A 27760-nucleotide genomic window follows, 5' to 3' on the forward strand; every position below is an offset into this window, starting at 1 on the left:
TATACTTGTAAAAGCAATTACAATCTGTTTTTATATTCCTGGCTTGTTTACTCTCAATCTATTTTTTTCCCCTTTTTAATCAACTTTTTGGTGGCCCTATGTTGTTTTTTAAAATACTCCCAATCCTCGGGCTTACTACTATTCATTGCAACGTTACAAGCCTCTTTTAATCTAATACTATCCTTAACTTCCCTAGTAAGCCATGGATGGATCTTTTTGGTTGGATTTTTTCTTGTTAATGGAATGTATGTTTGTAGAACATTTTGAATTGATTCTTTATATGTCTCCCACAGTTTATTTACCACCAAAATAAAAGCAAAATACTGTGGATGCTGGAAATCTGAAATAAAAACAAGAAATGCTGGAAATACTCAGCAGGTCTGGCAGCATCTGTGGAGAGAGAAGCAGAGTTAACGTTTTGGGTCAGTGACCCTTCTTCGGAACTGACCCGAAACGTTAACTCTGCTTCTCTCTCCGCAGATGCTGCCAGACTTGCTGAGTATTTCCAGCATTTCTTGTTTTTATTTACCACCAAACATTTTTGTCTATTTACTCAATCAACCTTAGCCAGCTCTCCCCTCATACCTATGTAATTGACTTTGCTTGAGTTCAGAATTTTTGTTTGGGACTGAAGTATGTCGCTTTCAAACTTAATTTGAAATTCAATTGTATTATGAATCACTTTTACCAGCGGATCTTTTACTATGAAATTACTAATTAAATCTGCCTCATTGCAAATACTAGATGTAAAAAGCTTTATCCCTAGTTGGTTCCACAATGTATTGTTCCAGGAAACTGTCACAAAAGCACTCTACAAATTTATCTTCCAGACTACCTTTGCCAATTTGATTTGTCCTGTCTATATGAAGATTAAATGCCCCCATGATTATTATAAAAGCAAAATACTGCGGATGCTGGAAATCTGAAACAAAAACAAGAAATGCTGGATTCACTCAGCAGGTCTGGCAGCATCTGTGGAAAGAGAAGCAGAGTTCCGAAGAAGGGTCACTGACCCGAAACGTTAACTCTGCTTCTCTTTCCACAGATGCTGCCAGACCTATGATTATTATGTTGTCTTTGTTACAAGCTCCAATTATTTCTTGCTTAATGCCCTGTCCAGAGGCCTATAAACTACTGCCACCTGTGTTTTCTGACCCTTGTTATTCCTAATCTCCACTGATACTCGTCTTCTGAATCAAGATCCTTTGTCACTACTGTCCTTATGTCATCCATTACTATGAATGACATACTAAAGGAAGATAGGAAGTTTGAGATGTTACACCAGAATGTAGGGTCTAGACAGCTGCCAATAGTGGGATGATGCATGAGGGCAGAATCGCTAGTAGGCAGATTTCTTGGGGGGAATGAGATGGTTGTATCGCTACTTACAGAGATAGAGAGAGGCAAAGTATTGAAGGGATTTAAATGAGGATGAGAGTTTTAAGCCAGAGGAACAGGGAACTAAGAACCGATGTCTGGTTCAACCTAAGATAGTAGTGGAGGGGGGAATGAATTAGTGGTGAGGTTATAGAGTTGTGGCAGGGGCCAAAGACCATGCCTTTGGTCTTTCCAATGTTTAACTGATGGTTGGGAACATAGGAATACTAGGCTATTCAGCCCCTCAAGCCTATTCTGCCTTTGTGATAGATCAGGGCTGATGTGTACCTCAACTCCATTTACCTGCTTTTTCGCCATATTCCTTGATGTTCTTCCCTAACAAAAGTCTATCAATATATTGTAGCAATGGTATGTATGTGCAAGATACAAAATCACAAATGTCAATGTAAAAAGTAAAAAGAAGAAAGACTTCCATTTATATAGAGACTTTCACGACCAGAAGATGCCTCAAAGTGCTTTACAGTCAATGAAGTACTTTTGAAGTGTAGTCAGTGTTGTAATGTAGGAAATGCAGCAGCTAATTTGTGTATGGCAAGCTCCCCCAAACAACAGTGAGATAATGACCAGATAATCTGTTTATGTGATGTAGATTGTCGGATAAATATTGGCTAGGATACCGGGGATGACTCTGGCTCTTGTTGCAAATAGTGCCATAGGACCTTTCACATCCACCTGAGGGGACAAATAGGGCCTCAGTTTGTGGGGGTGATCATGAAAGGTTTTCCCATGGGAAACCGACTTATAAATGAGAATAAACTCATCAGCCAGCACTGTGGCTTGCTAGGCTCTATGAACCTTCTGTTCCTCTACATGTGTCTTTCTGGAGAGTGTGAGAGAGTTTTTAAATTTCTCTAGCAAAATTACTTCTCTGAGATTTTCATAGCTCAGCTGCACTTTAAGAGCCCTCGGCCACTGGTCAAAAGCCAGATGCTTATTTCTCTCAAACTCCAGGTAAGTTTGATCAGCTTGCTTCTTGAGGGTTCTAAACCTTTGGTGATAGGCTTCCAGTACTATCTCATATGCCCCGAGGATAGCATTTTTTGTCAGTTCATAATTTGATGAACTCTCATCTGGCAACTTGGAATAAACCTCATGGGCTTTTCCGGTTAGCTTGCTTTGTAGCAGGCGAGCCCAAGCCTCAGCTGGCTGCTTTAACTGTCTTGCCAGTTTTTCAAAAGACACGAAAAACACTTCCACATCCCCGTCATTGAATTTTGGGATGTTGGGAAAGTTTAAACAATTCTATACCCAGCCCTGAATTACACTCTTCCATATTGGCCATGCTTTCACTGGGGTTACTCTGTCGCCCCCTAGTTAACTCAAGTCACCTCAGCTCTCTCTCTTCGCATTCCTTTGGAAAGGTTCTTTCTCTTTCTCCTGTCTCTCCCTTTCTCTTTCTTTCTCCTCTCTTTGTCTTTCTCTGTCTTCTAATTCAAGTTTCCTTTGTTCCAATTGTATCTTTGCTAGCAATCCCCTGTCAGTCTATTTCTACCCTGTTTCTGCTTCTTCAGATTCAAGGGAAAAATGATTGGTCACTAGTCTTAGGAGTTCAGACTTCCTAGCCTTGCCACGTACAGTGATCCCACATTGCTCAGCATTTTTCTCAACTCCTCCATAGACAGTGCTTTTAACTTATCCCAAGTTACTTCACCCTGGCTTGGGGAGCTACTGGCTTCAGTCGCAGACATGTTAGTATTCTAGCACACACAACCATAAGAAAACCTGTATTGAAATCTTTTCTCTTTTTGATTGTGATCAATTTGGCTCCCCACTTCCAATTTCTCATTTGTCTGTGGGTCAAATCCAGGATGCTAGCCCCCAAATTTCTGTTGCGACCAGGTGATAAAGGTATCTAGGGGTTCTCGTTCAGCCTTTGCCTGGTTTAACCGTAACAAGGTTTAATTTTCAAAACACCGTGTTTTAGCTCCCCCTCAGTGAATCCTTGTTCACTGCTTTCCAATTGTAAGGCAAAGAAATCAATTAGACAGGTTTTCCTAGATTTAAATGAGAAGGGTGGAAGTTTATTAATCTTAAACTCTAATTCAGGTAACGGCTACTAATATGCAACGCGAACACACTAACATGCATACGCGATAAACACACGCGCAGATAGAGATAGAAAAAGTAGAAAGAATAAAGGGGAAAAGTTTGATGCAATAGCTGGGTTGTAATTACAGTCCTTTGAATTTAATGTGGAGTCTTTGGTTGCCAGTAAGTCTTGCTGTTCAATGGGACCCAGTGCATGCTTTAACTTGTTTCGATGTAGGAGTCTTTTCTCTCTTGAAATGTAAATGACTTTAGTGGGTCCATAGGTTTGTGAAAAAGTGAGAGAGAGCCAGCCAGGAGAGAACATAAGAAAATAGGAGCAGGAGTAGGCCATTCGCCCTCTCAAGCCTGCCCCACCACTCAATAAGATCATGGCTGGTCTGTCCCAGACCTCAACTCCTATTTTGTGCCAGCTCCTCATAGCCCTCAACTCCCCGAAATTTCAAAAATCTACCTACCTCCTCTTTAAATACATTCAGTGATCTAGCCTCCACAACTCTGGGGTAGGGAATTCCAGACATTCACTACCTTCTGAGAGAAGAAATCCCTTTGTATCTCAGTTTTAAATGAGTGTCCCCTTATTCTGTAACTATGTCCCCTAGTTTGAGATGCCCCCACTAGTGGAAACATCTTCTCAACATCTACCCTGTCAAGCCCCCTCAGAATCTTGTACGTTTTAATAAGATAACCCCTCATTCTTCTAAACTCTAATGAATAAAGGCCTAACCTGTCTTGATAAATCAACCCCTTCATCCCAGGAATCAGCCTAGTGAATCTCTTTTGAACTGCTTCCAATGCAAGTATATCCTTTCTTAAATACGGGGACAAAAACTGTACACAGTACTCCAGATGCAGCTTCACCAACGCCCTGTACAGTTGTAACAAGACTTCCCTATTTTTAACCTCCAACCCCCTAGCAATAAAGGCCGAAATTCCATTTGCCTTCTTAATTACTTGCTGCACCTGCATGCTAACTTTTTGTGTTTCATGCACAAGAACACCCAGATCCCTCTGTGCTGCACTTTTTTGAAGTCTCTCTCCGTTTAAATAATAGTCTCCCTTTTGATTCTTCCTACCAAAGTGCATGACCTCACACTTTCCTACATTAAACTCCATCTGCCAAGTTTTTGCCCACTCACTCAACCTATATATATCCCCTTGCAGATTCCTTATGTCCTCATCAGAACATGCCCTCCCTGTCTTGTTCCAGGTTCAGTTACACTGTGCAGTCTGTCTTCAAACTGTCCTGTGTCTAGTTCAAAAAACCTGGACCAGCAGGTTAGTCATGTGACCAGCTGGTTTAACCACTCCTGCGTTTGCGGATTGTATCATCTTAGAAGACACTGGAATGCGAGCCTTCTTACACCTTCAGTGTCTGGTGATCAAAATCCATTTGGGTTAATTGGATCAAGGAGCAGTTCTTTGTCTCTCCAAGCACTGTCTCTTAGTATGCAAATGTCCTCCAGCCAAAATGTCTGGTGATCTCTTTAAACAAGTCATTTCTTCACTCCAGCAACAGTTTAAAATTAATGTTCATATGATGAAATTAATATGCCTCATTCTTGGCAGGTGGGGTCCTCATGACAGGAGTAAAGAAGTCTTGCTGCAATTGTATAGAGCCTTAGTAAGACCACACCTGGATTACTGTATACAGTTTTAGTCTCCTCATCTAAGGAAGGATATACTTGCTATAGGGGGAGTGCAATGGCGGTTCACCAGACTAATCCCTGGGATGACAGGATTGTCTTATGAGGAGAGATTGAGGAAACTGGCCTGTATTCTCTAAAGTGTCAAAGAATGAGAGGTGATCTCATTGAAACTGACAAAATTCTTCCAGGGGGTGACAGGTTGGATGTGGATAGGATGTTTCCTCTGGCTGGTGAGTCTAGAACAAGGGATACTAATGATATCAAGGGATATGGGGATAGCGCAGGAAAGTGGCATTGAGGTAGATGATCAGTCATGATCTAATTGAATGGCAGAGAAGGCTCGACGGGCTGAATGGCCTATGCCTGCTCCTATGTTCCCATGTTCCTCATCTCCACAAAGAAATTTTGATTTCTGACACTTGTTTGCTGCATTTTGAAGGTTACTGAGATTCTTTCCCTTGGTTGCTTTTCTGTTCTGTGATGCAGCAAACAGCCAAATCAACTTCAAAAAGACAATTAATTGGCAACTCTTCAACTGAAATCAGGAACTCAGGAAAATATCAAGTTCAGGATTTATAGACACCACACTAAATTGCCTGCAATGAAAGATTTCTTCTACAAATATTAATAAAGAAGCAAATGATAATAGAAACAATACTTTCTTGTACATCCTCAACTACTTATAAGGTCCAACAAAAAGACAACATATAGCAGTGTGACAGCTTTTTTTAAAGAAAAAAAATCTAAATTGGATGCATCAGGTTTATGATATGAACTCAACTTGTAATAGACAAGGTTATTTTTATTCTGAGATACAGCACTGAAACAGGCCCTTCAGCCCACTGAGTCTGTGCCGACCATCAACCACCCATTTATACTAATCCTACATTAATCCCATATTCCTACCACATCCCCACCTTCCTTCAATTCCCCTACCTATACTAGGGGCAATTTATAATGGCCAATTTACCTATCAACCTGCAAGTCTTTGGCTGTGGGAGGAAACCAGAGCACCCGGCGAAACCCACGCGGTCACAGGGAGAACTTGCAAACTCTGCACAGGCAGTACCCAGAATCTAACCCGGGTCACTGGAGCTGTGAGGCTGCGGTGCTAACCAATGTGCCGCCCTATGTCTGAGCTCAGAATCATTTATCCTTTAATTTTAGCTCTTTACATAAATTTTTGATCAAGAAGGCAAAAATACAGCCTGCAATATATACTCAATAAACATAATATTAACCTGACAAATTTGTTGAAGTAATAAAGAAATCTATTGAGCAATGAGGAACATTAGGAACAGGAACAGCAAAACAGTTCTTCTCCCCAAAATTACATATTACAAAGTTTTTTTTTTACATTTCCCACTGCTTAGAGTTTTGATTCCTTATTTATATCCTGGATATATTATTTTGTCACTTTTCCCCTATTTGCCATAAATTGTCAGTTTTCATTTTCTGGGTTGTAAACATGCTAACATTTAGCTGGGTGTGTAGCCTATAATTAACCATTCAGTTATTGTGTACTATTATTTAAACTGTACCAGGGAAATTAATCCTAAAAATGAATAAAATTTGCCTTTTGAAACAGTTAAAGGAATACTTATAGGACCAAGGACAAACATGAAAATAAAGAAAGAAACAAGTAATAATTAGAGCTGGAGGATAAATAAGATGCTACTTGCAAGCTTAGTCAAAGCTGTTACGTGACTTACTCCCTGCCTTTTTGGCTCCAGGAAGCTTTGAACACCACTTTCAACCATATCCCTCATGGTATTATTTTGCAGGCCATGCATTACTCAAGAACACATCTTTTGTGTGCTGTCCTTAAACCATATGGTGCTGTCTGATGTAACATCAAAATCAGCTGCAATATCCATATCAAAGTTCCTATGATGACCACATTATGGGATATAATTGATCACCACCTACCATGCCTGCTTTACACTGGCTCTATTTGGAAGAATTCCATCTATCCTAAAAATTGGTACCTTCTTTGGGCCACCATCTCATTTAAAACTTGCCTTCACTGAAGCAGCAGTTCTGGGAGTTCTACCAACCATTTACTCCATAAACAATCTCCAGAAAAACTGCTGCTCCCTCCCCACCCAACCCCGTTAAGAGTGCAACAACTCTTTAAGATGCTACACTCCCTATTCCACATCCCCAAAGGTGAAATAATGCCTCTTTGCATAGAAAAATACAGAAGTGATTGAAATTACATAAATTAGCTGCCTCTAGGAACCTGACAGCACTGGTCTTCCACTCAACCATCATAGGTGTGAAAGAGTACCCACCATTTTTTGCCTTGATCATGGAATCTTTACTAGGCTACTCATCATTTTCACACTCATCATTGCTCACAGGGCTGTATCTGTGCTGTTCTTTCGATGTCCATTAAAATCACAAGGCAGCAGCCTGAGGGAACTCATCTAATTTTCCTCAATTCTTCCCTTTGTCAGCAAGACCAAGATCAGGAGTTCAATGTGTAGTATGTTTCTCCTTATGGGAGAATCTAGAACTAGGGGCCACTATTTAAAAATAGGGGGTCACCCATTTAAGACAGAGGTGAGGAGAAATTTTTTTCTAAGGGTCGTGTGTCTTTGGAACTCTTCTTCAAAAGGCAGTGGAAACAGAGTCTCAAATTTTTTTAAGGTAGAGGTAGATACATTTTTGATAAGCAAGGGGGTGAAAGGTTATCGGTAAGCAGGAATGTGGAGTTGAGATTATAATCAGATCAGCCATGATCTTATTGAATGGTGGAGCAGGCTTGAGGGGCTGAATAGGCTACTCCTGTTTCTAATTCATATGTTCCTATGTATTATAACTTTCAACAAACCTCACTCTGGCTACAGTGCACTAGAGAACCAATGTTGCCAGCCAACTGTTTGCTTTCATATTTTCCTGTTTTTATTGAGCTTTGTGCAATGCAAGTTATAAATTAATTTATCAAGTATCCATCATTTGCATGTGTTTTTAACTTGTTCTCAGTACAACAGTATTTTAAAATTCAAAGTGACTCCTGACAACACAGCGGCCCGCCAACGTCATCAGAATGCTCCAAGCTGCGCACATGCGCAAACGTTCTCCTGCGCTCAGTGAGATGCTGCACATGCGCAGCCTAGGTCTTGCCAGGACTAATTGGCACATGTGCGGGAAGATGTAGGGGAACATCTGGCGGAGCTGCCGGAGGCATTGCACAGCCATGAGCAGACGATGGAGGAGCTCATCCATGCCATGATTCCTGCCATGTCTCAGGCATATGAGAGCTTCCTCCATTTAGAGATTGGCGACCCTCATGGAGAACCAGAGCCTGCAGATGCGTGCAGACCTGCACACCATTGCCTTAGCATGAGCTCAATGCAGCAGTGGCAAAGCGAGAGAAGGTGCATGGAGTCTCTGGCAGGTTCTTGTCCATCTCAAGTTAGCAGGGAGGTGCAAGTAAACATTGAAAGGGAGGAGGAGAGTCTTCCCTACACATCTGGGGGCTCCCCTCAGGGAGCTTCAAATGTGAACAGCTGCTCCTCAGCCCCTCTGCTAGTGACCACAGTTCCAGTAGCCACGACGACTGAGGATAGGAGCCTCCTCAGCCAGGCCTCAGGCACTCAAAAGACTGCATCCAAAGAGGTCACACTGCATAGAAACACACGAAAACTTATAAAGAAAAGCACCTAGATGCATTTGGGGTTTCATGTGTATTAATTGTGGCCTTGTCATTGGTTGCTCCAATTGTGTGAATAAATGGAGGTCAAAATCATTGCTGTAAATTGCTCATTTTTTCATTGCTGACTTGTCAAATGCAACCTTCACCCTTGCTCCCTCAATGGGCTGTCAGTGTAGGCACAGACCGTGTTTGCTCATCTTCTCAGATGTGTCAGAGCACATGGTGAGCTGGGTGCTAGGCACTGGAGCGCAATAGGAAAGAGGCAACAGGCGGAATACAGTGAGGTAAGTCTTTATTATGTTCACTTTGAGAGGCCATCATGGTGGCAGGAACTGGTTATGTATGAGATTGTCCCGTGCCCCCTTTGCAAGTCTCTCAATGGCCTTGGCCTCCAGTGCAAGGGATTCAACATCCAGTGCTGTCTGCACATTAGCCTCCTCCACATTCTCGTTGGATGAAGACTGGTGATCAATCATGTCCTCTTCACGCAAGGCCTCCCGCCTCTGCTGTGCTAGATTGTGCAGAGCACAGCAAACCACCATAATATGTGAGACCCTCGCTGGGACATTGGGCTCCACTGGATCAATCGAGGCACCGGAATCTCATCTTTAGCAGCCCAATGGCCTACTCGATGGTCACTTGGGTGGAGCCATGGCAGGTGTTGTACCTTTCCTCTGCTGCAGTGTGAGGGTTCCTCACAGGTGTCAGTAGCCATGTCTTCAATGGGTATCCCTTGTCCCCGAGAATCCATCCCTGAAGACGAGTGGGGGTCTGAAAAATTGTGGCATCCGTTGAAGTATGTAGGCTTTGTGGCAGCTTCCCGGGAAGTGGGCACACACCCGCAAGGTGCACTTCTGGTGGTCACAGACCAGTTGAACATTTATGGAATGGGAGCCCTTCCTGTTGATGAAGGCGGCTGGCTGCTCCATGGGAGTCTTGATGGCCACATGCGTGCAGTCGATAACACCTAGCACCTTGGGGACCCCAGCGATGGCCCCGAAGCCGATGCCCTCTCTGTCTGACTGTCAGGGTCAGTTTGGTATCACGCATAGTCGCCAGCCCTCTTGAACATGGCATTGGCCACCTCCTTGATGCAGTGATGGGCTGCTGCCTGTGAGACCCCACACATATCCCCAGTGGATCCCTAGAAAAAGATAGACATGTAGAAGTTGAGTGTCACGGTGATCTTCAGGGCCACGGGCATTGGGTGTTTGGGTGTTCCCCGAAGCCCATGGGTCACAGCCCGTTCTGCAGCATGGTGCATAAGTCGGTGACTACCTCCCTGGAGAGCCTTATTCTTTGCTGACATTGTCATCTGGGCATTTGCAGGCAGTTGAGGTGAGTTTGGTACACTCTCTGGTGTAGTAGGCTCTTCTTTATGTGGCGGCTGCTACCATTCTCTTCTTGGAGCTTCATGGACGTGCCCATCTGGATCCTGGCTCTCCCTCCCTCTGAGCCGTTGTTGCGTGGCATGGGAGTCCACCAAGACTGGGTGTATGAGACCCATGCTAGCTGATCTCTATCTCTCCCGTCTGCTGTCCTTGGAGAGATGATATTGCTTTGGGATCTTCCCGATGCTACTCCTCTCTGAAGACCCTCTAATGCTTCTCAGCGTCCACCCTTGCAGAGATCCTAGCACCCGAGGATGTGCCCACCCTTGCAGAGAGCCCAGCACCACAGGCCGACAATGGTTTCTGCGCTCCCCTTTCCCCTATCCACTGTTCACCATGGCTGCCTTCCTGTGGCAAACTGAGGCCTCGCCTCGATGCTGCTACCTTTAAATGGCTGGGGATCTGAAGGCACATGATCCCCGTCCACTGCTGACTAAATTTGAAACCCACTATAAAATTGGCTCCAGTTCAATGCGTGCATTCTAACTAGCTGTTCACCAATTCAAATTGTAGTCCTGCTGCTTCATGGTGGCAACACCACCCTTGGAGCTTTTCCAAGTCTAACAAATCCAGAACCGCATCACGACGTTGGGTTTCCAGATGAACGCGTCCACCCCAATTTTCTGACCCCTACACCTCCACTCCTGCTCCTGCTGGCCGGATAAAATGCTGCTCTTGTTTTCTAAGGAGTATGTGGCCTCCTTATTCTTCCTACCAAAATGTACCACCTCACACCTATATTGATGTTCATTTGCTAATTACACCCCCATCCTGCAGGTTTATTGGTCTTCCTGTATTTTGTACTCCTCTGTATTAACTACAATCCCCAATTTGGTGTTGTCTGCATATTTTGAAATTGTATTTCCAATTCCTGAGTCCAAATCATTTATGCAAATACTGAAGAACAGTGATCCCAGAATTGATCCTTGTGGAACACTAGTTCCCGCCTTTTGGCATTTTGAGTAACTACCTGTAACCAGTACTCATTGTTTTGTAGCTAGTTTGCTATCCAGTATGCTACTTGTCCCCTGACTCCACATGTTCTGACCTTAGTCATAAGTCTACTACATCTTATTGAAGGTGAGACCTGTGATAGGAGGGCTGAACATGGTCTTAGTGTTCCTGGGCTTGGGAAGGAAATTGGCACAGGTTTCTGCTGCACATTGCTATTCAGTGATGCATTGCTGTAAGTGCTGCTGTCATGCAAACACTGCTCCACATGAATAATAGTTATTTAGGTAAGACACCAAAAGTGATCAGTGCCTATGAAACCATAGCCCAGAAAGGCATCAACACCTTTAGGAAATGACATAAGAAAAATTCCTCCATGTTTTGAAATGAGGCACATTATATCATTAAATGTTCCGAAGAAGGGTCACTGACCCGAAACGTTAACTCTGCTTCTCTTTCCACAGATGCTGCCAGACCTGCTGAGTGAATCCAGCATTTCTTGTTTTTGTTTCAGATTTCCAGCATCCGCAGTATTTTGCTTTTATATCATTAAATGTAACTGATTTACGCTTTTCTGGCAATTTATGTTGTTTAGCCTTTTCTCCCCTGAAAATCCTTACTTTTTTCAAACAAAAATACTGATTTAGAAAATAAAGAATAAAGACAGGAAGTTCTGTTAAGATTATGAAATAGTGATATTGGAAGGTAGATGATGGATGGGATTCACTGTTCAGGACACATTCCTCCTTGGTTAACTACCTTCTGTCAGGCCATAAACCACTACTACCACAATAAGCTGCACTATATTCACTATTGTGCCATTGCAGTTCTGCTACCTAAAGCACATTGTTAGAATTAAAATTCTTAGGAACGCACCAAATATTATAGCACTTTGTATTGAGCTGATTAGTAGAAAATGGGGTCCCATTAGTTTCAATGGATACTGTTATTGATTACTTGGAATAGTTCTGATTTCTTGCAGAATATTCACACATTCTGAATAACAACAATAACTGGCTTTTTAAATGTTCATTTGTGGGATGTGAGCATTGCTGGCAAGGTCAGCATTTATTGCCCATCCCTAATTGCCCTTGAAAAGGTGGTGGTGAGCCGTCTTCTTGAACCGCTACAGTCTGTCTGGTGTAGGTGCATCCACCGTGCTGTTGGGGAGGTAGTTCCAGGATTTTGACCTAGTGACAGTGAAGGAACAGCAATACAGTTTCAAGTCAGGATGGTGTGTGGCTTGAGGGGAGCTTACAGGTGGTGGTGTTCCCATGAGTCTGCTGCCCTTGTCCTTCTAGGTGGTAGAGGTGACAGGTTTGGAAAGGCGCTGTTGAAGGAGCTTTGGCGAGTTGCTGTAGTGGATCTTGTAGATGGTACACAGTGCTGGGTGCTGATCAAGTGAGCTGCTTTGTCTTGGATGGTATCGAGCTTCTTGAGCAGTTGTTGGAATTGCACTCATCCAGGCAAGTGGAGAGTATTCCATCACACCTCTGACTTGTGCCTTGCAGATGGTGGACAGGTTTTGGGGAGTCAGAAGAGTTACTCACTGCAGAATTCCCAGCCTTTGACCTGCTGTTGTAGCCACAATATTTATATGGCTGGTCAGTTAAGTTTCTGGTCAATGGGGACCCGCAGGATTTTGATGGTGGGGAATTCAGAGATGGTTAGATTCTCTCCCATAGATGTTACTTGCCACTCATCAGCCCAAGCTTAAAATTTGTTCCAGTCTTGCTGCATGTGGGTATGGACTGCTTTGGTATCTGAGGAGTTGCAAATGGCAAGGAACACTGTGCAATCATCAGTGAACATCCCCACTTCTGACCTTATGATGGAGGGAAGGTCATTGATGCAGCAAATGAAAATAGTTGGGCCTAGGACACTACACTGAGAAGTGCCTGCAGCATTGTCCTGGGTCCGAGATGATTGGCCTCCAACAACCACAACCATCTTCATTTATGCTAGGCATGATTCCAACCAGCGGAGAGTTTTCCCCCTGATTCCCAATGACTTTTGTTAGGGCTCCTTGATGCCACTCTCAGTCAAATGCTGTCTTGATGTCAAGGGCAGTCATTCTCACTTCACCTCTGGAATTCAGTTCTTTTGTGTATGTTTGGACCGAGGCTGTAATAAGGTCTGGAGCAGAGTACCCCCGGCGGAACCCAAACTGAGCATTAGTGATCAGGTTATTACTGAGTAAGTGTCATTTGATAGCACTGTCCACACCTTCCATCACTTTATCGATGATCAAGTGTAGACTGATGGAGCGATAATCGGCCAGTTTGGATTCCCCCTGCTTTTTGTGGACAGTGACAATTTCTCACTATCAGGTAGATGCCAGTGTCGTAGCTGTGTTGGAAAAGCTTGGCTAGTGATGTGGTTAGTGCTAGAGCATGTTTTCAGTACTACAACTGGGATGTTGTCAGGGTCCATAACCTTTGTTGTATCTAGTGCCTTCAGCAATTTCTTGATATCACTTGGAGTGAATCAAATTAGCTGACAATTTGCATTTGTGATGCTGGGGACCTCAGGAGGAGGCTGAGATGGTTCATCCACTCAGCACTTCTGGCTAGAGACGGTTGCAAATGCTTCAGCCTTGTCTTTTTCACTGACATGCTGGGCTTCGCCATCATTGAGGATGGGGTATTTGTGGAGCCTCCTCCTCTGGTTAGTTGTTTAATTGTCCACCACCATTCATGACTGGATGTGGCGGGACTACAGAGATCTGATCTTTATTTATTTTATTTATTATTTATTTAGAGATACAGCACTGAAACAGGCCCTGCGGCCCACCGAGTCTGTGCCGTCCATCAACCACCCATTTATACTAATTCTACATTAATCCCATTACCCTCTCACATCCCCACCTTCCCCCTATCTATACTAGGGGCAATTTATAATGGCCAATTTACCTATGAACCTGCAAGTCTTTGGCTGTGGGAGGAAACCGGAGCACCCGGCGAAAACCCACGCGGTCACAGGGAGAACTTGCAAACTCCGCACAGGCAGTACCCAGAATCGAACCCGGATCGCTGGAGCTGTGAAGCTGCGGTGCTAACCACTGCGCCGCCCCAATGAATGGATCAGCGTGTGGTCCGCGTCCAACTTCTTAGAGGGACAAGTGGTGTACAGCCACACAAGATTGAGCAATAACAGGTCTGTGATGCCCTTAGATGTCCGGGGCTGCACGCGCGCTACACTGAATGATCTGTTGGTTGTGGGATTGCTTAGCTCTGTCTATAGCATGCTGCTTCTGCTGTTTAGCATGCATGTAGTTCTGAGTTGTAGTTTCACCAGGTTGCCACATCATTTTTAGGTATGCCTGATACTGCTCCTGGCATGATCTTCACTTCTTATTGAACCAGCACCTTTAATTTAGTAAAATATCCCAAGACACTTTACAGTTTGCGATCAGACCCAAGTAGGCATGAGGCCTAGGGGAGGTGGCGAAAGGCATCGTTGAAGTAGATTTTAAGGAAGATTTTAAAGGTGGAGATGTAGGAAAAGGTGTAGGCAGGAAATTCCAAAGTGTGGAACAAGATGGCTGAAGATATTGCCACTGATGAAGTGGAGGAAAGAGGGAACAAGCTGATGACCGGCATTGGAAGAGCAAAGGATGTGCACAGGAAGGTAAGGCAATGGAGTGTATGAAGCTCGGGATGAACATTCCAACATTGATGCATTAAGAGACTGGCAGTTAATGGAGGTAGACAGGAATCAGAAGTATGGTAAGCTAGTGGCTATGGTAGTAGTAACAACCTAGCAGTCTTGAATTCAAATCTGCTATGGCAACTTGTGAAGCTGAATTCAATAAACCTGGTAATTTGCAGACTTCGACCAGAAGATGATCACAAAAGCTGCCAGATTGTTGTAAAAAGTCAACTAGGGCTAATTTTGCCTTCAGGGAAGGAAAAGAACTTGCATTCAAACAGCGTGTTTCAGAATCCCAGGAAATCTCAAATTGCTTCACACCCAATGAACTAATTTTATAGTGTAATCTATAAGAGCTGGAACCTGTCTTAGCCGCTAAGCGCATTGCACTGCAGAACTACAAGAAAGCCCCCAGCGAGTTAACATCCGTAGCACTTAAAGCAGCCAGAAGCGCTGCGCAAATGACTACTGGCAACACCTATGCAGTCAGATTCAGCTGGCCTCTGACACAGGAAATATCAGACGGATGTATGATGGCATTAAGAGAGCTTTTGGGCCAACCATCAAGAAGATTGCCCCCCTCAAATTTAAATCAGGGGACACAATCACTGACCAACGCAAGCAAATATACTGCTGGGTGGAGCACTACCTAGAACTGTACTCCAGGGAAAATGTCGTCACTGAGACCGCCCTCAATGCAACCCTGTCTCTGCCAGTCATGGATGAGCTGGACGTACAGCCAACCAAATCGGAACTCAGTGATGCCATTGATTCTCTAGCCAGCGGAAAAGCCCCTAGGAAGGACGGCATTAGTCCTGAAATCATCAAGAGTGCCAAGCCTGCTATACTTTCAGCTCTGCACGAACTGCTTTGCCTGTGCTGGGATGAGGGAGCAGTACCACAGGACATGCGCGATGCCAATATCATCACCCTCTATAAGAACAAGGGTGACCGCGGTGACTGCAACAACTACCGTGGAATCTCCCTGCTCAGCATAGTGGGGAAAGTCTTCGCTCGTGTCGCTTTAAACAGGCTCCAGAAGCTGGCCGAGCGCGTCTACCCTAAGGCACAGTGTGGCTTTCGAGCAGAGAGATCCACCATTGACATGCTGTTCTCCCTTCGCCAGCTACAAGAGAAATGCCATGAACAACAGATGCCCCTCTACGTTGCTTTCATTGATCTCACCAAAGCCTTTGACCTCGTCAGCAGAAGTGGTCTCTTCAGACTACTAGAAAAGATCGGATGTCCACCAAAGCTACTAAGTATCATCACCTCATTCCATGACAATATGAAAGGTACAATTCAGCATAGCGGCGCCTCATCAGACCCCTTTCCAATCCTGAGCGGCGTGAAACAGGGCTGTGTTCTCGCACCTACACTGTTTGGGATCTTCTTCTCCTTGCTGCTCTCACATGTATTTAAATCCTCAGAAGAAGGAATTTTCCTCCACACACGATCAGGTGGCAGGTTGTTCAACCTTGCCCGTCTAAAAGCGAAGACCAAAGTACGGAAAGTCCTCATCAGGGAACTCCTCTTTGCTGACGATGCTGCATTAACATCTCACATTGAAGAGTGTCTGCAGAGACTCAGACAGCTTTGCGGCTGCCTGCAATGAATTTGGCCTAACCTTCAGCCTCAAGAAAACGAACATCATGGGACAGGACGTCAGAAATGCCCCATCTATCAATATCGGCGACCACACTCTGGAAGTGGTTCATGAGTTCACCTACCTAGGCTCAACTATCACCAGTAACCTGTCTCTCGATGCAGAATTAAACAAGCGCATGGGAAAGGCTTCGTCTGCTATGTCCAGACTGGCCAAGAGAGTGTGGGAAAATGGCGCACTGACACAGAACACAAAAGTCCAAGTGTATCAAGCCTGTGTCCTCAGTACCTTGCTCTACGGCAGCGAGGCCTGGACAACGTACGTCAGCCAAGAGCGACGTCTCAATTCATTCCATCTTTGCTGCCTCCGGAGAATCCTTGGCATCAGGTGGCAGGACCGTACTACCAAGACAGAAGTCCTCGAGGTGTCCAACGTCCCCAGCATATACACCCTACTAAGCCAGCAGTGCCGGAGATGGCTTGGCCATGTGAGCCGCATGGAAGATGGCAGGATCCCCAAGGACACATTGTACTGCGAACTCGTCACTGGTACCAGACCTACCGGCCGTCCATGTCTCCGCTTTAAAGATGTCTGCAAACGCGACATGAAGTCCTGTGACATCGATCACAAGTCGTGGGAGTCAGTTGCCAGCGATCGCCAGAGCTGGCGGGCAACCATAAAGACGGGGCTAAAGCGTGGCGAGTCGAAGAGACTTTGCAATTGGCAGGAAAACAGAAACGCAAGGAGAGAACCAACTGTGTAACAGCCCCGACAACCAATTTTATCTGCAGCACCTGTGGAAGAGTCTGTCACTCTAGAATTGGCCTTTATAGCCACTCCAGGCGCTGCTGCACAAACCACTGACCATCTCCAGGCGCTTACCCATTGTCTCTCGAGACAAGGAGGCCAAAGAGATAGTGTAATCACTGTTGTAATGCAGGGAAATGTGGCAGCCAATATTTTCACAGCACTATCTCACAATCCTTAAAGAAATAAATTAACAATTAAATGGTTTGTTTTAATGGCTGCTGTTTGAGGGATAAATGTTGGCCAGAACTCTTAATGGATAGTGAGGGATTTTGTGTGGGTAGGATGCAAGCTGCTGAGATATGGAGAGTTAAGAGTTTCTGTAAGGTGGAGCGAGAAAAACTAGTGATAAGGAGATTGGAAGAAAATCACCTGGAGGTGACAAAGAGGGTGTGGGAAAGGGAGTTCCAGATTGTGGGGTAAGATGGGTGAAGAGTAAAAATACTAAACATAATGGCCTGAATTTTGGGGGATGGTTGACAAACTGTTAGTTTGCCATCTTTACCCCTCTGAAACTGACTGCAACTTCAGGATGTTGGGCGTGCGCAGATTGGCATGGAAATCCTAAAGTTGCGATGTCATTCAGTGCTCCCCCACCAGCAATCATTGAAATCATCAAAAATTTAAATTTTCCTGCTCCCACATCACTGTTTGAAACCCCTTAAACAGTTACACCTTGTTCAATCAGCTCTAACTGGGTTTCTAATAGTGCTGTGATAAACAAAATTTGAAGAACAGAAATGGCTGTGAAACCATATTTTTATATTTGTGGAAGTGCTGTTAAATGATTTAGATTTTTTAAACTAAATTTTTAAATAGCGTTTCTGGAGTATTTTAGCTTTTTCCTTCACCCCACTTGTATGGTCCAATCTTTAATTTCCTGTATGTAAAAAAAAAAGTTATTTTACAGCTCTTACTTTCCTGGTTGGGTGTCTGTGAAAATGCTTTAATAGGATTGGCTGCTTGGACAGCTTGATGACATCACTCCAGCTCCACACTGGGAATGCCCAATAGAGAACACTGCAATCAGTCGCAGTGTCACTGCATGGCGATAGCGGTGAAGTTCTCGCCAGTAAGACTTACTTCAAGGGCAGCGGCGAGCTCCTTTGCTTTTCCGCTGACTGCTAACTGTGGGCTGACAATGTGATGTAAATATGCTTCTTAAATCTAACTCAGTATTTATGTTTAAGTTCAGAATTGATTTGAAATTTTCAATTGAACTAGCATCAACAGATTTTTGGGGCCAAAAGTTCCAGATTTCCATAACCTTTGCATGAAGTCCTTCCTGATATCATCCTGAATGACCTAGCTCTTATAAGTTTATGCCACCTTGTTTTGGACTTTCCTACCAGAGGAAATAGTTTCTATCTACCCAGTCAAATCCTTTTTAAGCATTTTAAATACTTAATTAGGTCACCATTTAATCTTCTACAATCAAGGGAACACAGGCCTAGTCTATGCAACCTGCCCTCGTAAATTAAACCTTTTAACCTAGATATCATTTTGCTGTACTCCCTCCAAGGCCAATATCTCCTTTGTGAGGTGCAGTGCCCAGAACAGATTCCAATCTGCCAGATGGGTTCTAATCTGAACTCTGTACAGTTGTAAAATACCATTGTATTCCAGCCTTCTTGAGATATAAGCCAACATTCAATTAGCCTCATTATTTTTTGTACTTGACCACGAGCTTTGAGATTTCTGTACTTGGACTCCCAAATCTCTGTTCATCCAGTTCCTAGATTCTCACCATTTAGAAAATACTATGATCTATAAATGGTACACCAAACATTGTATAGACTAGGAAAATCCCAAATTCAATCTGGGGCTGTGCTCTGTTACTTGATCTCCATTGAGCTGATGAGGGACCGACACCCCAAGGCTACAAAAATGGGGAGAAAATTAGGTTTTCCACTTTCAATTGCACAGGATTACACTCAGTTCTGAGGTCCTGGTGGTCAAATAGTCAGATATTGTCTAGATGATTGTTAGCATAAAGTGTAGGTGCTCCATGGATCCATGCAGGAACATAAGTTTTGGGTGTGGTGAGAGAAGTTGGGGAGGAGGTGTGAGGGATGGGAAGAGAGACAATTATAAAAATGAGAAAAATTGTTTTATCACCATCCCATAATAGGTTTGAGTATATTACCATTAAATTCCCATTCTGATTACAGTAATAAGCTCCAAGGTTTTCAATAAAATGCAAGTCTGCATGGCATCAGTCTTTTTAGCAGTATTTGAACTACAGCTTCTCACATATGCTGTGCCATCAATGTAGCATGGCACAAGTTAACTATGCAGTTCTAATAGTGTCCACTCTTGGTTGTTTCGTTAGGGGAGATGCCAACATGTTTTCCCCACCAATGGGATTAAAAAAATACTGAAAACAATTCATAGTCACTGGTTAAGGGCATTGCAAGAACTATCAAAGGAGACTAAGAATAAACTCTGTTGAAAGTGCCTTTAATGTTCTCAGAATATCTCAATGCCTCACAGCCAATGAATAATTTTTGAAATGCAGTCACTGTTTTGTAGGCAAATGCAGTAACCAAATTGTGCACAGCAAGATCCCATGAACAAACAGAAATAAAAGTAAACATTATCCAGGATACTGGCAGTACTCCTTCAGCTCTTCTTCGAATAGTGCCATAGCTATTTTCAGATGAATCCACAAATCAGCTTGACAGATATAACGGAAATCTTATCCATTAAATCCTTTTGCTTACTTTGGTGTTTGATCCCCGAGTTGCCTTGCATGTTTTTGTTGCTTCTTTGGAAAGACCATTTATTGTTGTGTATAATACCAAGTTTGTTAGCAAAATAAATTGTAAATTTAGTCTGACAATTCAAGCCAGATAGCTGAAATCAAAAATTCTCGACGCCCAAGGGTATGTTAAAAAGAACCCAGAAAATGCTGGGAATACTCAGGTCTGGGCAGCATCTGTGGAGAGAGAAACAGAGTTAATGTTTCAGGTCGGTGACCTGATGAAAAACTGTTTCTCTCTCCTCAGATGCTGCCTGACCTGCTGAGTATTTCCAGCATCTGCTGTATTTTGTTTTTGCACAAGGCTGTGTAGTTAGAAAACTATAACAATAGCTATTGTCATAGTCAGAACGACACAGAAGTAACTGTAATATAACAATTGTTAACAAAATTGATGATTAGCACCAGAACTTATCTTGAACTGTTCCCAAGGTAATTATTTCCTTAAGGTGGCCTCTCAACATTTATGGCTGGTAAGTAGGAAGGATTTATGTGTATATAAATCAAATTATACTTTTGATCTAAAATCAATTGTGAAATTTGAAGCAAAGTTTTTAAATTTATATTCAATCTACCAACTGAATTGCATGAATGTGGAGATATGACTGAGCCTCAGTCCAAATTGCAGTTCAACAATAGTAAGCTCTTTGTACATTAATCAGATCCATCTCATAAATCTTAAATAGTATGTTTAATTAGTCTATACAACAGAAAATACAGCATTTACTTGGCTTGTTCTGGAGTAGCAAAGAGATTTACAGCATAAGTATGGATATAATCGGAGAAACTATACAAAATTATTTAAAACTGAGAAAATTAGCCTTCCCTGACAATACAAGGTATGACATAAATCGATTCAATGAATTCAAGTTACAAGTACAGGATAAATATTTATTCTTGGGTCCTTTTAATATTTAACTGTGCACTCGAACTCTCCGACATGACTTAGTGGGCTGTTGATACTGATGTGCTAGTTTTGATCACTGCTTTGGATTTTCAGGACCAAACTGTAACTTTGTCGTCTTTGTTGTCATTGTGTCTGTACATTGCCAGAAATTCTTAGGAAGCCAGTCCCAATAAAAAGCCTCCAACAAAACCACTGGCCAGCACGATATTCTTCTTTACAAATTCAGCTGACTGTGGGGGAAAATATTCAACAGTAAAGTGATATGACTGACACCTGAGAATTTGCTTATAAATACAAAATACTGCAACAATAACACAATTTTATGACACTAGGATTATTGGTAAAGGATTAGTGACTTTCATTTTTTGTAATGGTTACATTACCAATAATTTTCACAAAGCATATTTATTTAGCATTTGAAGATAATCAAAGTTCTAATTTGTTCTGTTAATGTAAATTTGTCAGCAATCCAGAGCTGGGGATTTAAAGAAACATATGTTCACAGGTTTCAACCTTATTGGTCTAGAAAGTACAGTCTTTTTAAAGAATCTTGTTCATCGCTAAGCCTCTTCGTCTACAAACTCAATTCAGAGTACTCTGCCTCTGTCAACAAAGTTATTGGCGATTAGCTAACACTCAATGGCACCATTAAACACTCCTTCCATCACTTTAATATTTGGGACAAATCTGAAAGTATGTCACAAGTCTAACAAAACCAATTACCACTTATGTAGTACATAGAAATTACAACATGAGAACAAGCAGTTTGGCACAACCAATCGTAGTTGGTATTTATTCTTCACACAAGTAGTAATCCTACTCCCATATACCCATCCTGTTCCCATATCCCTTTAAACCACCGTCCCATCGCCCCCCGCTTTCCTTCAACCACCTATCTAACCTATTGTTAAATGGTACATATTTCAAGCCTGTGGCCTCAGTACCTTGCTTTACGGCAGCGAGGCCTGGACAACATATGTCAGCCAAGAGCGACGTCTCAACTCATTCCATCTTCGCTGCCTCCAGAGAATCCTTGGCATTAAATGGCAGGACCGTATCTCCAATACAGAAGTCCTTGAGGCGGCCAACATCCCCAGCATATACACCCTACTGAGCCAGCGGCACTTGAGATGGCTTGGCCACGTGAGCCGCATGGAAGATGGCAGGATCTCCACGGACGCATTGTACAGCGAGCTCATCACTGGTATCAGACCCACCGGCCGCCCATGTCTCCGCTTTAAAGACATCTCCAAACGCAACATGAAGTCCTGTGACATTGACCACAAGACATGGGAGTCAGTTGCCAGTGATCGCCAGAGCTGGTGGACAGCCATAAAAGCGGGGCTAAAGAGTGGCGAGTTGAAGAGACTTAGCAGTTGGCAGGAAAAAAGACAGAAGCGCAAGGAGAGAGCCAACTGTGTAACAGCCCCGACAACCAATTTTATTTGCAGTGCCTGTGGAACAGTCTGTCACTCTAGAATTGGCCTTTATAGCCACTCCAGGCACTGCTCCACAAACCACTGTCCACCTCTAGGCGCTTACCCATTGTCTCTCGAGACAAGGAGGCCAAAGATGACGACGACGACATGGTCCCTACCTCAATCACTAACTCCAGTAGTGAGTCTCGCAGCTCACTTAAAGTTTCCCCTGTTCTCTGACCTAAATATCTTTTCATTTGATCTTATATCTTTGACCCCCTCATTCTAGATCTCTGAACCATTGGAAAGTGTGCATTTCTACCTACTTTGTCTCATCCCTTCAGGATTTTCACCACCTCTATTAAATCACCCCAGTGCCTGAAGACAAAGCCTCATTTTCAAAGTGAGGACATTGTCCTGGGTAAATGAGAGACAGACTAAAGAACCGATCCAGCAGCCCAAAACTGGGCATGAGGTGCTTTGGGTCATCAATAACAAAATTATGCACCACCACAACCACCTGTAACCTCATGACCTCTCACATCTCACTCTTAAATCATTATCAGTCTAGCAGCACGCCAGGCATACCTTAGAATGAGGTACCAAATGATAAAGGTATTGCAAGCTAATCACCAAAAGCAGCAGGCTGCTGACAGAGCTAAGGGGTCACACCAGCGATCAAAACAAAGCAATTTAGTCTCATCACATCTGGTCAAGAATGGTGGTGAACCACAAGGCAATTAGCAGGAGAAGGCTTCAACATTACCTACCTCAATCAAGGGGAGCTCAGCTCATAACTACAAGAGACTTTGATGTGTGAGTGAGAAAGAGAGAGCATGAGCATGTGGATTTACAATATTTGGACAGAAAATTTCTAATAGCTTTCCATTCTAATTGTTGATTTAAAATAAATTCTTGTTCAAAATTAAGAGTACTTCTTTTAAAAAGTGTTACCAAGGGCCTCCTTCTGAATAGTTTTGTGGTATGGTAATAAACCTTACTGATCCAGAAAATACCAGGTTTGATTCTTGGTCTGTGCTGAGTTTGCTGGTGAAGTTGTGTGGGAACCAGACATGGGGGCAGGCTATGGGTTCAACCCCTGGTCTTTGCAAGTTGGCTATTCTCATTTGAGAGAATGATATGATTTCGGCAGAGGGATGGAGGAACAAATAAATCAGCCAAATCTGCTGCTTCTACCCATTGAAGTGTACATATGAACATCAGATGAAGTAGGTTTGAACCCAGTTGTGATCTTCCCCAAAGCAGTGCAATAGTCAACCAATATTTAAGAACTGCTCCATAATAGTCCCAGCAGGCAGAATGAACATTTGGATGAGGTACTGGAGGGCTCCCAACACCTGTGGCACAGTACCCTACAGAAGCCTGGAAATTATGGGAAGGATGGAAGAAAATTTGGGGGGAAAATACTGCCAAAACTGTACATAAAATAATGTACTTGAAACAGAGATCATTTCAGGTGCACTTTTCTTACCTCTTCAATAAAGGTGTTGATTTCAGGAGCAGCTTTATTTGCTTTCTTTCTCAACTGTCGTTTGGCTTTATTTACATCTTTTTCGACTCTTTTCCAATCCACTTTAATATAGCCACTGTGATTTGCAACCTGAGGAAAATATGCATAAATCAGTAAAGAGACTTCCAGTACCTATTATTTATAAATAAGTTCTATAGATTTTACTACTGTCTCATTATGGTGAGAGCCAGCATTTGGATCCATTCAGATAATAGCATTCTCAATCCTCTGGAACAAGTGTGATACTAAAGCAGTAAATCATGCTACGAGACAAAGGGTTTTTTTTGCATAATTTTAATGGATACTTCTAATTTAGCAGATTTATATTATGAAAAAGTTGGAGCTGTATTTGCATTATGTTTATCTTACTTGTCCATAAATACATCAAGTTTTAAGTAATAAAGCAAAGAAAGTGAATTTGTGAAACATCTATAGCATCAAAAGTCTTGTCTGTCTGATGTGGTGCTGTTGTTTGCAGTCCCTTTGACCAGTCAGACTACAGAACCACAGACTATTGTCCTGTCAAACAATCACCTGATCACAAAATACTAAGCAGCATCTACTAGATCTTCTGTTTCTGCTGCTGTGTTTTTCCGGAGATGAATCTGGAGGATCACTGGGATTTGCTGTTCATACTATTACACTCTCAAATCAAACCAGAATCACACTGATACTTGTAATATTCCATATCCAATTGTAGATTTAAAATTTATGATTTATAAATATAGACACTTTAACTCTGGACTCCTTCCTAATGATATCTCTTTATTGCTTGTTTACTATTAGGATATATGCATCCTAATAATTGTTATGTAATCAGCTCTATGTAACTTGAAATAAAAACAAAATGCTGAAAATATTCAGGTCAGGCAGTATCTATGGAGAGGGAAGCCATTAATATTTCAGGTTGATGACTTTTCACAGAACTGAAAAAAGTTAGATGTAATTTTAAGCAATTACAGAGGAAGGAGATGGGCAAAAGAACAAAAAAAGGGAAGCTCTGTAATAAGGTAGAGGGCAGGAGAGATTAAATGACAAAAGAGATGATGGTGCAAGGCAAATGGACATGGTAATGGGTTAAGTAAAGAAGGTGGGTCTAGAGGAGGTGTAGATGATTTTGCTTTTCCATTAACAGCTGCAGTCCAAAAAAAAATTGCAGGCAGAGGTTATGAACTGAAATTGTTGAACTCAATGTCGAGTCTGAAAGCCTGTAAAATGCCGAACTGAAAGATGAGGTGCTGTTCCTTGAGCTTACACTGACCTTCATTGGAACGTTGTAGGAGGCTGAGGGTAGAAGGTTAGATGGCAGTAAGATGGAGAATTGAAATGATAGGTGACCGAAAGCTCAGGGCACTCAATAGAGGTGTTCTGCAAAACATTCAACCCATCTGTGTTTGGTCTCCCCAAAGCAGAGGAAACCTTTTCGTGAACAGCAAATGCAATATACTAAATTGAAAGATGTACAAGTAAATTGCAGTTTCACCTGGAAGAATTACTGGGGGCCCTGGATGGTAGGAAGAGAGGAGGTAAAAAGACACTTGTATGGGAAAGTTCTTTGAGAAGGGGTTATGCAGTAATTGAGGAGTGGACCAGGGTGTCATGAAGGGAGCAGTCCATTCGGAATGCTGAAAGGGGAGGAGAGGGGAAAATAGATTTGCTGTAGGCATCATGCTGGAGGTGGCAGAAATGGCAGAGAATGATCCGCTGATGAAGAAACCAAGAGTAATGTAACCAAGTTTGCTGACAATACAAAACTAGGCAAGAATGCCAGCTGTGAGAAGGACACAAAAAGTTTACTAAGCGATATAAACAGATTAGATGACTGAATAACAAGGTGGTAGATGGAGTATAATACGAAGAAGTGTGAGGTATTCATTTTGGTAATAAGAACAGAAAAGCAGAATATTTTTTAAAGGCTTGAAACATAAATGATGTTGAGAGAGATTTGGGTGTGCTCGTACACGGAACACAGAAAACTAGCATGCAGGTACAGCAAGCAATTAGGAATGCAAATTGCATGTTGGTCTTTATTGCAAGGGAATTGGAATACAAGAATAAGGAAGTCTTATTAGAACTATATCGGACTTTGGTGAGACCACAACTGGAGTGCTGCACACAGTTCTGGTCTCCCTACCTAAGGAAGGATCTACTTGCCTTGGAGGTGGTACAGCAAAGTTTCACTAGTTTGTTTTCTGGGATGAGCAGGTTGGCCTATGAATTGGGCCTAAACTCTGAAGTTCAGAAGAATAAGAGGTGATCTCATTGAAACACACACATTCTAAAGGGTCTTGGGAGGATAGACACCGAGGGGTTGTTTCCCCTGGCTGGGGAATCTAGAACATGGGAGGACAGTCTCAGAATAAGGGGTCAGCCATTTAGGGCTGAGATGAGGAGAAATTTCTTCACTCACTGAATTGTGAATCTTTGGAATTCTCTACCTCAGAGGGTTGTGGATGCTCCATTGTTGAGTATATTCAATACTGAGATATAGAGGAACAAATTTGCAAGGAAATTAGAGTGGTGCAAGAATTATAGAGTAGTTATAATGGGAGACTTTAATTATCCTAATGTAGACAGAGATAGTCATAAAGGGCAAAGAGGGGCAAGAGTTTCTAAAGTTCAGGAGAATTTTATACATCAGTATGTTTCTAGTCCAATGAGAAAAGAGGCATTGCTGGATCTGCTTCTGGAGAAATGAGACGAGTCGAGTAAATCAAGTGTCAGTAGAGGAACATTTAAGGGACAGTGATCATAGTATTATAAGGTTTAGGTTGGCTATGGAAAAGGACAAAGAGCAATCCAGGGTAAAAATAATTAACTGGGGAGGGCCAACTTCAATGGGGTGAGAATGGATCTGGTCCAGGTAAATTGGAATCATTGGCTGGCAGGGAAAACTGCAATGGAACAATGGGCTACCTTTAAAGAGATAGTTTGGGTACATTCCCACGAGATGGAAAGGTTGGATGACGAAAGATACAGAGTAAGGTGAAACAGACAAAGGGAGCATATGACAGATGTCAGGTGGCTAATCCAATTGAGAACCAGGTTGAATAGAGAAGGTTCAAAGGGGAAGTGAAAATACAAAGAGAAACAAAGGGAAAGTATGAGAAGAGACTGGTAGCTAACATAAAAGGGAACCCAAAGTCTTCTATAGGCATATCAAAAGTAAAAGGAAGAGTAGGGCTGATTAGGGACCTAAAAAGGGATTTACGCATGGAGGCAGGAGGCATGGCTGAGGTACTAAATAAGTACTTTGGATCTGTCTTTACCAAGAAAGAAGATGCTGCCAAAGTCACAAAGTAAGAGGATATAGTTGAGACACTGGATGGGCTAAAAATTGATCAAAGAGGAGGTATTAGAAAGGCTGGCTGTTCTTTAAGTTGCTAAGTCCCCAGGACTGGATGAGAAGCATCCAAGGAGCGAGAGAGTGGTGAAAGGATGAGCCCAGCAACTATAGGCCGGTCAGTTTAACCTCGGTAGTGGGCAAACTTTTAGGAACGATAATTCGGGACAAAATTGTCACTTGGACAAATGTGGATTAATTAAGGCAAGCCAGCATGGATTTGTTAAAGGCAAAACGTGTTCAACTAACTTGCTTGAGTTTTTTGAAGAGGTAAAAGAAAGCGTCCATGAGGGCAATGTGGTTGATGTGGTGTACACGGACTTCCAAAAGGCATATGATAAAGAGCCACATAACAGGCTTGTTGGCAAAGTTAGAGCCCATGGAATATAAGGGACAGTAGCTGCATGGATATGAAATTGGCTGAGGGGCAGGAAACAAAGAATAGTGGTGAATGGTGGTTTTTCAGACTAGAGGAAGATATAGTGAGGTTTCCCAAAGGTCAGTGTTAGGACCCCTGCTCTTCCTGACATACATTAATGACCTAGACCTGGGTGTGCAGGGCACAATTTCAAAATTTGTGAATGACAAAACCTGGAGGTATTACGAACACTGAGGAGGATAGCGATAAACTTCAAGAGGA

General features: G+C 42.8%; 1 protein-coding gene across 2 annotated transcripts in view; it reads right to left on the reverse strand.

Moving 5' to 3' along the window:
- Window positions 1-20593: 20593 nt before the first annotated feature.
- fundc1 (FUN14 domain containing 1) overlaps window positions 20594-27760 on the reverse strand; it is a 40145-nt gene continuing 32978 nt past the window's right edge. For both annotated transcript variants that reach the window (XM_068039908.1, XM_068039909.1), the window contains exons 4-5: window positions 23739-23867; window positions 20594-21058 (exon numbers count right to left, since the gene is read on the reverse strand). In XM_068039908.1, coding sequence (XP_067896009.1) covers window positions 20981-21058; window positions 23739-23867 — 207 coding nt within the window. In that variant the 3' untranslated portion in view covers window positions 20594-20980. The remainder of the gene's footprint in view (window positions 21059-23738; window positions 23868-27760) is intronic.

The sequence above is a fragment of the Heterodontus francisci genome, chromosome 10, assembly GCF_036365525.1.
Source record: "Heterodontus francisci isolate sHetFra1 chromosome 10, sHetFra1.hap1, whole genome shotgun sequence".
NCBI lineage: Eukaryota > Metazoa > Chordata > Chondrichthyes > Heterodontiformes > Heterodontidae > Heterodontus > Heterodontus francisci.